Below are 12,662 nucleotides of genomic sequence, written 5' to 3'. Positions count from 1 at the left end.
CAGTGACTCCAGAAAGCTTGCAACTTTTCATCTATTCTCACAAATTGTCCTACACCACAAGCATTTTTGCCGTTAACTACAAAGGCATCCAATATTTGCCTTACTGCAGCAATATCTTTCAACACATTGAGCTTTGCATTTCATGAGGAAAGTTGCATATTTGCTCTCATAATCTCCATACCAGTACCTTCTGCTGTCCACAATTCAATGAAATTTGTGTGGTTTGTTTTCTTAGTCCCAATGAGATACAGCAATCCAAACAATGTCATTTCACACCTTGTAGTTTCCTTAGTGTTCCTTTCTCTGGAATATTGTACGCATTCTTTCTTAGATGGAATGTATATGTTCATGTATTTTACAACTTCTTCAGTTGGTTCCAGGCTAAGTATTGTCTATAAAGCCTCCGTTTTACTTGTGACCCCTCTGGCAATATGTGTAAGCCCAGTGAATATTTTCACAATATTCTTCCTTTTTGAAGTAACATTAGGGCATATTTTATTCCAGTTACTCTTTTTGTCCCTCCCAATAAACATACCACCAGTGAAAAGTGGTTCTTCACAGCCAGTATCTGACTCATGAACATGATCAGAATTTGAATCATGGTCTCTTTGTGTGATAAATACCTCTTCTTCAGAGTCATCATCATTTTTGTTGTCTGGTACAGAGTTGCACTCTGGATCCTCATTGAGTAACCAACCAAGCTCATTGTCTGTCTGCTTTGATCTGCCCTGCACAGTGATATACCCACTTCTTATGTGTTATCTTTTGATTCAATTAAAAAGGAATGAAATAAAAGTGAAGGAAAAATTACTTACATGACGAGGCAAGTGGCGTACTTTGTAAACTAAGATGACACACTCACAGTTTATTTTATATTACTGATTCTCACATGAACCTATGACACACAACTTCTCACTGTGCTAGCTGAAACAGTAATGGAGGAATAGGTAGAGGCTTGTTATTGTAAAACAACAATGGAACTGTGCATGAAAAAGTTTTTTGCAATTGGTACACTTTATACACAGTTGTACCTGCTCGAACATTAAAGAGGTGAAAATTTTCTTGCTTTGGGACATTATGCCATTTGAGTGCTAACAAAAAAAAAATCTGCCTAGTGCTGAGCTGAATAACACCAGGATGACAAATTTAAAATTTTGTATTGTTGTGGGAAGTTATAGCCCATTTTTAATATTTTTACAGGGAAAAATTTTATCACTGTAGTCTTAAATAAATGTATGAACTGTAATGGTCTGTTCAGTGAACAGCTGGATATTTGTGATATCTGGCATGGGCAAAACAGACAGGCTAAATTTGATTAAAGGTACTAATCTTTTTGGGAAATGTTTGATGTCAAAGTAATAAATGTTACCCCCACATTATGATACATTTCCCAGCATAAAGTTCTATAATGCATGATATAGAGGTTAAAAACTTTATATTGCCAAAGAACTGTCAGTGACTGTAGCTGTATTCTGTAAAAGGAGAGCATTTATTTTAGTACTTTTATTTTTTTCTGGTGAGTACAATTTATAGCTATCTTTCTGTCCCACTGACAAATTTTATGTTATTAATATTTCAGTTGCAGGGAATTCAATTCAACCATATTGTCCACAAAGTTTTGCAGAATTTGTTGTGTTCTTGTAACCAGTTGTATTTAATTTGCAGCAAATGGAGTCTCTGAATACAGAGCTTGAAGCTATGCAACAGAGGCTTAAAGACCAAGAGGCAGAACTAAGTCACTTAACAGGGTTGCAAGAAGAAAACAACAAACTGAAAAATGTAAGTTCCTATCTCTTTTTTTTTTTTAAAAAAAAAAAAAAAAAGGTTATTGATATTAGTTGCATAATACTGAGTTTATTTTTTTAATTTTAAGTAAGATATATAAGAGTTTCTAAGTAAGGCATGGAAAGCTTTGGCTGAAGATAAATAATTTAGGAGTAAAGCAAATAACTCATAACTCACCAAATAGATGACACATGTAAAAGAATAAAACTTCACTAACTTTTTAAAGAATTCTTTTTCAGGCTATTGCACACTACTTTCACAGTATTTCAAAATGGTATAATGAAAGTCTGGTGAAAATAGTTATTCACTGGATATGATAAGAACAAAGAACTGAATACCATAAAAGTAGTCACATTTTCTTTACTATTTAGTTTTAAGATTTTTGGGCATGGTCTCACCAAATAAAATTGGCACAGAATTTTAAGTCTTTTTGTAAAACTTAAAAAATATACAAAATTTATCACATTGCACTAGACATTTTAGTGCTGAATACTTTTTGTGTTTGAAAGAAATATTTTTCGACATCTGTCTTCATTTTTAATTTCACCCCACTCCATGTTCATTCAAATCTGCTTTTAACTAGTCAGACTTGTTTCAATGCTCTGGTGTTACAAAATGCTAGTTGATGATGTCTTTAATTATGTTTTGGTAGAAAGTCACAGAGAAAAATCAGTAAATTAGAGTAAAATTAACTTATTGTTCCTTTCTTTATTGCAACCAAAAGTTACACTACAACTAACTCAAAAATAATAATAATAATAATAATTATTATTATTATTATTATTATTTTATAACATCAAGGAACATAGTGGCACACAGAAAAAAGAAAACCTCAATACAACAAGCTCGCTGCTGTCAACACTCCCACTCTTCTGTCACTGAGTTTGTTTTGAGATCATTCACAGAGCTTTTATGTTTGATATGAATCTGTTTCTAGTTAAAGATTTTGTGAATAAGTCTGCCAGCCATTTATCAGAATAATCATTATAAACTTCAAACTTTTTATTTTAAACAGGTTTTCATTTATAATGGTATTTAATGTTAATGTGCTTGGTATGTTTGTGATGTTATGTGTTTTTAATCAGACAAATAGCACTTTCATTGTCAACAGGGAGTGTTGTTGGTTTGCCTTACTGAAAACCAAGTTCACTGAGAAAATCATGCAACCAGACAACCTCAGCAGCAGCAACTAAAGCTGCTATATATTCTGCCTCAGTTGTTGGTCGACTAACATATTTCTGCCTACGTGAATACCATGTCATATGCCCACCTGATAACAAGCTCACACAGCCTGTCGTTGACTAATGAGTGTTACAGTCACCAGCAAAGTCAGCATCTGGGTAGACCACCAGTCCAACAGAGTCAGCTTTATACCTTATAGTCAGGTCCCCAGCACCATGTAGATACTTCATAATCCCTTTAACAGCATGCCAATGATTGACACCCAGATCATTTAAAAACATACTTACCATGCTCACAGCAAACATGATGCCTGGCCATGAGACAGTTGCTGTAAACATTAAGCTGTCCACTGCCTGCTGATAAGGTTTGCTTTCCATCTCCTTTACCTCATGTTGGTTTGCAGGAGACTGCCTACTGTGCAACATGGTTCCAACATCAAAAGGAGTGGAGTTCAGTTTTGAATCATCTGTGTTGAACTTCTGAAATATACAAATGGTGTATCTTTGCTGACCTAAACATATTTCTTTTGTAGAAGGGCTTTATTCAATTTCCAATCCACAGAAGTATTTTCCGTTGCCCACACCAATTTCAAACATTGACCCCAGTGCTGTCAAAACATTTTCCATTATTTTTGTAGACTTACAAATAAGCCATCATCCATATAAAGTGCCAGGCAAACATTAGTGTCATCTTTTAAAGCATCAAAAACACATTTATCTGGATTTACAAAACACACAAACACACACACAGAATTACTAGCTTTCGCAACCGATGGTTGCTTCTTCAGGAAGGAGAGGGAAAGACGAAAGGATGTGGGTTTTAAGGGAGAGGGTAAGGAGTCATTCCAATCCCGGGAGCGGAAAGACTTCCCTTAGGGGAAAGAAAAAAGGACAGGTGTACACTCGCACACACACACACACACACACACACACACACACACACACACTCACACACATATCCATCCGCACATACACAGACACAAGCAGACATATTTAAAGGCAAAGAGTAGCACTTTCATTGTCAACAAGGAGTGTTCCTGAAGAAGCAACCATCGGTTGCGAAAGCTAGTAATTCTGTGTGTGTGTTTGTGTGTTTTGTTCATTGTGCCTGTCTGCCGGCGCTTTCCCGCTTGGTAAGTCTTGGATCTTTGTTTTTAATATATTTTTCCCATGTGGAGGTTTCTTTCTATTTTATTTGATCTCTGCCCGTACTCTTTGCCTTTATCTTAGGAATATGTACCTCAGTTGATCCAATGCTTTCTGCTTTGACAATTGAGCTGTCTCCAATTTGAACAAATGTGTCATCTGACTAAATTGGCTTAAATGTGCAACGGGGCAGGTTGTAATATATTCCTCTTCATGATACTGTTCACTGCAAAAGTTCCACCTAGCTAGGCCTTTAAATATGTCTGCTTGTGTCTGTGTATGTGCGGATGGATATGTGTGTGTGTGCGAGTGTACACCTGTCCTTTTTTTCCCCTAAGTGAAGTCTTTCCGCTCCCGGGATTGGAATGACTCCTTACCCTCTCCCTTAAAACCCACATCCTTTCATTTTTCCCTCTCCTTCCCTCTTTCCTGACGAAGCAACTGCCAGTTGCGAAAGCTCGTAATTCTGTGTGTGTGTTTGTGTGTTTTGTTCATGTGCCTGTCTGCCGGCGCTTTCCCGCTTGGTAAGTCTTGGAATCTTTGTTTTCAATATATATATATATATATATATATATATATATATATATATATATATATATATATATATCTTTACTTCTGTATACATCCTCTTTGGTTTGCAGCTGGCACAGTACTTACAGTGGAATATCTTTGACTTCCTTCTGACATCCATGCCTCCCTGTTTACCTTTCCCCTGTTGCTTCATAACCTGGTTTGTGAGTAACTGAATCCTCTTTCCCTTCTTTCCCTTTTTTCCCCTCTCTCCTCCCTGACGAAGGAACAAAGTTCTGAAAGCAAGGATACGTAAATTTTCTGTTCTGTTTTGTGTATCTATCAGCTGTACTGTACTGAGGTAAGTACTGGCCAGCCCCTGTATCTCTTTGTTAGAGAAGTAAAGTTTGTATATTTACTTATTTAATAAGTATAAAGACTCTAATAATTACTGCACCTAGCATTATTCGATAGAGAAGAAGTCAAAAGTGTTTCAGCATCATAAAGAAATGGAAGGTGGTTTGGGGTAATAAACCAATATAACCCACACTTTAAGTCTTTAGAAAGTTAGAGCTTCTGGGTGAAAAAATCTTACTTGTACATGTTTTATGCCCTCTGAGGTCATAAATTGTTTCAACTTTTGTCCAATGATATATGAAGCATTATCAGTTAGTAGTTCCTTTGGGTTACCTATTCTTCTCATACAGACTGGTTTTTGTGGCTGTTACTTTTTTAATGGCATACATTTTGATACTACATATCCTACTCCTACTCTTCTTCTTGGATATGGACCAGCTATGTCCAGGGATGCTTTAACTAGAAGGTTTTTTTTGTGAGTAATGGATGTAGCTTAGTGCTGAATAGCCCAAGTAATGTTGGGAGGGTGGTTAATTCTAGTGGAGAGTTATCACAGAGAGAGTTCCATGAGGTTCAATTTTAGGTCCTCTGCAGTTCCTTATTCATGTGAATGACCTCTCACTCAATGTTCAGCAAGCAGAACTAGTACTTTTTGCAGATGACATGAGTGTTATAATAAATCCCATTCCAGAAAAACCAGCTGAAGATGTTGTTAATGATGTCTTTCAATGAATTATAATATGGTTCTCAGAAAATGGACTCTCTCTTAATTTTGAGAAAACTCACTATATCCAGTTCTGCACACCGAATAGATTCGTACTGACAATTGATGAAGGTTATGAACAGGGCTCAGTTAACAGGGTAGATTTCTCCAAATTTTTGAGTGTTCACATTGATGACAACTTGAACTGGAAGAAGCATATTACTGTGCTTCTTAAACAATTAAGTTCAGCTTCATTTTTACTTTGTATAATTGCTAGTCTTGGTAATAAACAGATGAGCTCCCTAACTTAATTTGCATATTTCCGCTCAATAATGTCTTATGGAATAGTTTCCTGGGGTAACTCACTGCTTAGACATAAAGTATTGATTGCACAAAAGAGAGCAGTGAGAATAATTAGAGGTGTTTACACAAGGATGTCATGTAGGCACCTTTTCAGGGAGTTAGGTATTTTAACTGCACCATCAGAGTACATATATTCGCTAATGAAATTCATTACAAATAATCAATCGCAATTCATGAAGAAAAGTGTTGTTCAAATGTACAGCAATAGAGGGAAAAATGATCTTTCCTAGCCATCATTGAGGCTGTCAGTTGCTCAAAAAGGAGTGCATTATTCAGCAACAAAAATCTTTGATCATTTGCCCAACAACATAAAGTGTCTGGCAGGTAGCAGATCAAGTTTTAAATCTAGCTTAAAATTATTTCTTTTGGACAACTCCTTCTACCCCATGGATGAGTTTCTGTTTCAGAAATGGCAAAAAGAATTAAAAAAGTATCTCTAAATATAGTTGCATGTGTAGAACTAAAAATTTCAGTGATATTACTATTAGCACTATTCATGTGTGTGTATATATCTTGTAATCTGACTTGTTCCATATCATATCAATAAAATAATCGGAAAAATGATCTACAGAACATGACATAACTAAAATTAAAAATACAACTATTTTGACACTTTGGTCTGTTTCAAGTTTTGACATATTGCTCAGTTTCTTAATACTTGCCTTCTTAAATCTGGAAAATAACAAAGTGCTCCATTTTTTCAGCATATTTGCCTTCTCTATAATGTCCTCATATTTCATGTGTGTGTCTTATAAATTCATTGATATTATCTTCGGAAGACACACATACCATTGATCAGATTTTTCATGTCCTTGTACTCCTGCTACCATTTACTTACATTTCCACCCTCATCTTGCCTTAAATTTTGCATGACTTTACTCCATCTGGGAACTTGCTGTTGTATAATTTTTGCTTTGCTTACAAAACTTATGGTAATAAGATTGTTGCGTTGTACCTTGCATTATTAACGTTTTGATTTCTGCATCTTTCACTGTTAATGCACTAAATTCTTCTAAACATAGACAAGGCATCTGCAAAACATTGTGACTTCCTTTAATATAAATGGTCTCAAAATTGAATTCTTGTAAGTATAGACACCACCTTGCAAATGTATGGTGTAATAGTCCTCACGTTAAAAGAAATGACAGTGCGTGGTGGTCACAGTAAACTTTGGTATACTTACCCCATAAAAAATATTCAAACTTTTTAAATATCTGTACTACAGCTAAGCTTTCCAATTCTGACACAGAGTAAGATATTTCCAATTCTGATAATGTGCAACTAGCACAACTGATGACCTTGGGTACTTCTTTACCTCCTTCTTCTCGCATCTGGAACAAACATGGCCCCAGCCCTTGAGATGAGGCATGTGTGCATAGACAAAAATCCTTGGACATGTCAGGGTGGCTAAGAATGTTCGCATTGCCTACTTAATGTTATTTAAGTCCTCCTGACACTTATCATCTGATAACCAAGGCCTATTTTTTTGTAACAAATTGAATAATGCATTACTGGTTATCAGTTGCTGTGGTACAAGTTTACAATAAAAGGATGCTAGTCCTATAAAAGCTTTTAGTTGTTTTTTATTCCTTGGAGCTGGACAATTGTGTATGACATTAAGTTTTTTTGATCAGGTAATATACCTTATTCTGACCCAATCTGTCCTAAAAATTTGACTTTTCGCCTACCAAAAATTGATGTTTTAAAATTGGCCATTACTCTGTAATCTGCAAATTGTTCAAGTGCCTGTTCAATCAGTTTGATATGTTCTAATCAAGTGGGTATGGCTATTAGCATGTTTTCTACATAAACAGTAACTTTGCTAAGCAGTTCTGGTCCCAAAATGTTGTCCGGTGCAGATATAAACACACCTGTGCTAATGTTCAGCCCAAAAGATAGAACACAGAATTTATAACTTCTGCCACCACAAACAAATGCTGTATATTTTTAATTTCCTTTGTGGAGCTTTATTTGCCAGTAAAACCCCTTGAGATCAAGTAAACTGAAATATTTTGTGTTGTAAAACTTTAGAAGCTGTTCATCCAAGTTGTCTGGTCTTATGCGTACTGGTACTAAAATCTTATTGACATCTCTGTCTTTGAGAGCTACAGACCCATCTGGTTTATGTACTGGTGATAAAGGACTACAATAGGGTGAAAATCAAGGTTGTATAATTCCCCATCTAATCATGTTATTGATCTCTTTCCTTCCTGCCTCTCATTTTGCCCATGGAGTAGGATATGGCAATACACATTCATGTGGATAGACTTCAAATTTATATTCATAGTCTTTGGTTACTCCTGGCTCCTTACTGAAAACATCTGCATACTTAAATAACAAGTTAGAATGTAGTTGTCATTGCATTTCATTTTGTATCTGTCATTCACTTAGTTTCTGCTTTACCATTTCGTAACTAACCTTAGTGTTTGATTCTTGTTCAGTATCAAATTTGTTTGTGAAATGTACACTTGGGAAGGAATATTGTACTATTACATTTGACTCTCATTTGTTTTTGTTACTTTCATTAAGTCTTATGACTAAATCACTAGAAAAAACCTGATCCTTTACATAAAATTGGCATTTACCATTACCTATGTCAATCTGTGTATTGTATGCTCTAAATGTGTCCATGCCAATAAGACAATTAACTATAAGTTTCTCAATTATAAGAAAATTGCACTTCACTATAAAATGTTCAATTTGTAGTGAAATACGTGCCTGATGCTTACCCAATTTAGTCTTACTGCCTGTAGCAGTTTGCCCCTTGCAATTTTGGACAGGAAATTTAGGAATTTGTCCCTCTTCTTCAATTCACAGAAAAATGCATTTGACATTTGGGTGACAGTTGAACCTGTATCTAAAATTAACTGTGTGTCAATATTAAATATTTTCATGTGAATGATTGCTTGTACTTGTTCTTCCTGGATATTATTCACTGTATCTAACTAAAGCTGATACAGATCATCCTTAATGTCACCTGGTTTGTCAAATGTTATGAAACATGTTTTTAGTTTTGCTTTGCCCTCACTCCCAGAGAAGTCAGTAGCTTGGGGCTTGTTTATGACTGGTTTTTTCCAATGGTGTAGAGTGATGTAATTCATTACCTGGAGTAATTTCAGTTAGTTTCACTGTGTGGGTACATCGCCAATTTGTGTCGTTGGCTGCTGTGCCATTATTTTGCTGTCATAAGGTTGGCTGCAGTACAGCATAAGGCATGGCATTGTTGGTGTTGGCCACTGCTGCAGCTGGCTGTTTCTGTTCATGTTTGGCATAGGGCCCTGTGAAGGTGGACTGTAATTTGCTTGTGCATTGATATTACTTCTGTTGTTTTGAAAATGTCTTTTAAATAATTTGTTTTTTTCTGTTCCCATTACCATACTCATTACCTCTGGGTATGTAACTCTGCTTTTGTGTGTATCATTATTGCTGTGTGTTTAGATCACATTTTACTGATTGATTTGCATAAGTATGTTGTTGTTGTGCCTGGTTTTCTGTTGCTTTCTTGCATACAAGTCTTTCCTCATAGATTAAGCCAATAGAATCAAGCACTGACAGAAAGTATTCAGTGCCTTACTCTGGTATTGTGACTAATTTTTCTCTAATTTGTGATGGTAAATGACTTTTCAAAATTTTTAACATGTCTGCCTGTGATATTGAGTTCATCCTGGAGTCTTTCTTGCACTGTGCCAGACCAGTATTTGTTCAGGAAAAAGCTCCTTAAAATTTTATATAAGTGCTGCAACGTTTGGATACTTCAATTGCCCATAAAAGAATGTCACTTTGCATACATCCCATGACAAATCTGATTTTCTGTTCTTCTGTCCAGCTGCATGGAAATAGATGATGAAAAGGACTGATAAATTCTACTGGATTCATTCTTTTACCTTTGGTAGTGAACATGGGAAACTGCTGATGTCTCACCAAACCTTTGTCTACAAAAATAGTTGACAGACACGTGGTATTTTCAGTCATATTTATGTTGTTATTGTAGTTATCTGTAATACTAATTGGTAGTTGCTCAGGTATTGGAGTTGGGGGTACGTTTACATTTTGCTCACTACAACTGTCACTGGTACCTGCTGTGAGACTAGTGATAATTTGTGGATAAATACCAACAGGTTGTGGTTTGCCCACTGTAGCCTGTGTATTATTTATGTGCATATTTTGAGATTGGTAGTATTTTCTTCTAAAAGATTGCAGATCACATTTTCTGTGGCTTATAGGTTAATGTTTATGTGTTTACCTTGTTCACTATTTCATTTCCTTTTTTCTGATTAGCTTTTTTTACTACATGTGTGTACAACGTACAATCTGTTACTAACTTCTCTGCAGTGGTATTACCCTTAACTAATATACTTGCTTCTGCTTGAATAATGATATCACTTAGATTTTCATTGACCTTATCTCTCTCCGTCTTAGTACACGCTGAATCAACTTCTAACGTTGCTACCCTTAAAGTAAGCTCTTCTACAGCTAGAGGTACACTTCCATACTCTTTTATTTAGTTTGTTAATGACAGTGGTTACCTTTATTGCTGTTGAACACCACTGGATTTGTGTGGTTACACTTTTTGAGTTTGCATTTGTGATTTTTCTTTATCTGTTGCTCCACTAGATCATGATGGTCATTAAAAGAATCGACCTTCTGTTTTAACTCCATAATGTTACTGATAACTTCAGAATGTAATTCAGTACTTCATCCTTAACTTGTTTTTTCATGTCATTCAATTTTCTGTCCATTTCAGTGTGAAAATTTTTGACTAAGTTATTAAATTTCTGTGATAGCATGTCTTGCTAATCCTTGACTACTCGTTTTTGCTCTTGTTTCATTATGTTTAGGTCTTGAGTGATGGTGTTCACATTGTATATCAAATTATCAATTTTGGTATTCAGATCTGGTTTCATATCACTGAATTTGTTCAAAAATGGTTCAAATGGCTCTGAGCACTATGGGACTTAACATCTATGGTCATCAGTCCCCTAGAACTTAGAACTACATAAACCTAACTAACCTAAGGACATCACACAACACCCAGTCATCACGAGGCAGAGAAGATCCCTGACCCCACTGGGAATCGAACCCGGGAACCTGGGTGCAGGAAGCGAGAACGCTACCGCACGACCACGAGCTGCAGACTACTGAAATTGTTGTTCATATTGGTTTCATATCACTGAGATTGATGTTAGTATTTTCAAATTTCATGTTCATCTTAGGTAATAACTGCCATAGAAGTGCTTCAGTTGTACTACTGTGGTTGCTGTCATCCATACTTCCCAAGTTAAAGTTAGTGTTGTGAACAAGTGGTGTTTGTAATGTGTTGTCATGATTCATATTTGTATCACTGTCCAATGTTTCATTCATGAGCAGTATCTGGCTGTGGGAGATGCATGATATTGTCTCTTCAACTGTAAACATTGTATCATCAAAGTTATTCTGCTGTGGAGCATTGCTATCATTTGTCACACCTGTAACACTCATCTCTGACCTACTTAAACCTTCTCTAGTAGGGCTGCATGATGCCTGAACTTCAATCATTGGATCTTGCAATTCTGTGCCATCTTGGCTGATTGTATTTTCACTGTTGCTATCAACAATGGACATACATTTTTCTGCCATGTTGTATGAATATGTTGTTGTTGTTGTCTTCAGTCCTGAGACTGGTTTGATGCAGCTCTCCATGCTACTCTATCCTGTGCAAGCCGCTTCATCTCCCAGTACCTACTGCAACCTACATCCTTCTGAACCTGCTTAGTGTATTCATCTCTTGGACTCCCTCTACGATTTTTACCCTCCACGCTGCCCTCCAATGCTAAATTTGTGATCCCTTGATGCCTCAAAACATGTCCTACCAACTGATCTCTTCTTCTAGTCAAGTTGTGCCACAAACTTCTCTTCTCCCCAATCCTGTTCAATACCTCCTCATTAGTTACGTGATCTACCCATCTAATCTTCAGCATTCTTCTGTAGCACCACATTTCGAAAACTTCTATTCTCTTCTTATCCAAACTAGTTATCGTCCATGTTTCACTTCCATACATGGCTACACTCCAAACAAATACTTTCAGAAGCGACTTCCTGATACATAAATCTATATTCGATGTTAACAAATTTCTCTTCTTCAGAAACGCTTTCCTTGCCATTACCAGTCTACATTTTATATCCTCTACTTCAACCATCATCAGTTATTTTACTTCCTATATAGCAAAATTTCTTTACTACTTTAAGTGACTCATTTCCTAATCTAATTCCCTCAGCATCACCCGATTTAATTTGACTACATTCCATTGTCCTCGTTTTGCTTTTGTTGATGTTTATCTTATATCCTCTTTTCAAGACACTGTCCATTCCGTTCAACTGCTCTTCAAGTCCTTTGCTGTCTCTGACAGAATTACAATGTCATCAGCGAACCTCAAAGTTTTTACTTCTTCTACATGAATTTTAATACCTACTCCAAATTTTTCTTTTGTTTCCTTTACTGCTTGCTCAATATACAGATTGAATAACATCAGGGAGAGGCTACAACCCTGTCTCACTCCTTTCCCAACCACTGCTTTCCTTTCATGCCCCTCGACTCTAATAACTGCCATTTGGTTTCTGTACAAATTGTAAATAGCCTT

At 36.1% G+C, this 12,662-nt stretch overlaps 1 protein-coding gene across 1 annotated transcript in view; it reads left to right on the top strand.

Moving 5' to 3' along the window:
- The window catches only part of LOC126278029 (putative leucine-rich repeat-containing protein DDB_G0290503), a 567,177-nt gene that overhangs the window by 163,943 nt on the left and 390,572 nt on the right, over positions 1-12,662 (top strand). The window contains exon 3 of the mRNA XM_049977802.1: positions 1,666-1,779. Coding sequence (XP_049833759.1) covers positions 1,666-1,779 — 114 coding nt within the window. The remainder of the gene's footprint in view (positions 1-1,665; positions 1,780-12,662) is intronic.

This window comes from Schistocerca gregaria, chromosome 1 (genome assembly GCF_023897955.1).
Source record: "Schistocerca gregaria isolate iqSchGreg1 chromosome 1, iqSchGreg1.2, whole genome shotgun sequence".
Classification (NCBI taxonomy): Eukaryota; Metazoa; Arthropoda; class Insecta; order Orthoptera; family Acrididae; genus Schistocerca; species Schistocerca gregaria.
Note: the sequence above shows the minus strand (reverse complement) of the source record. Positions and strands in the feature narration are given on the sequence as shown.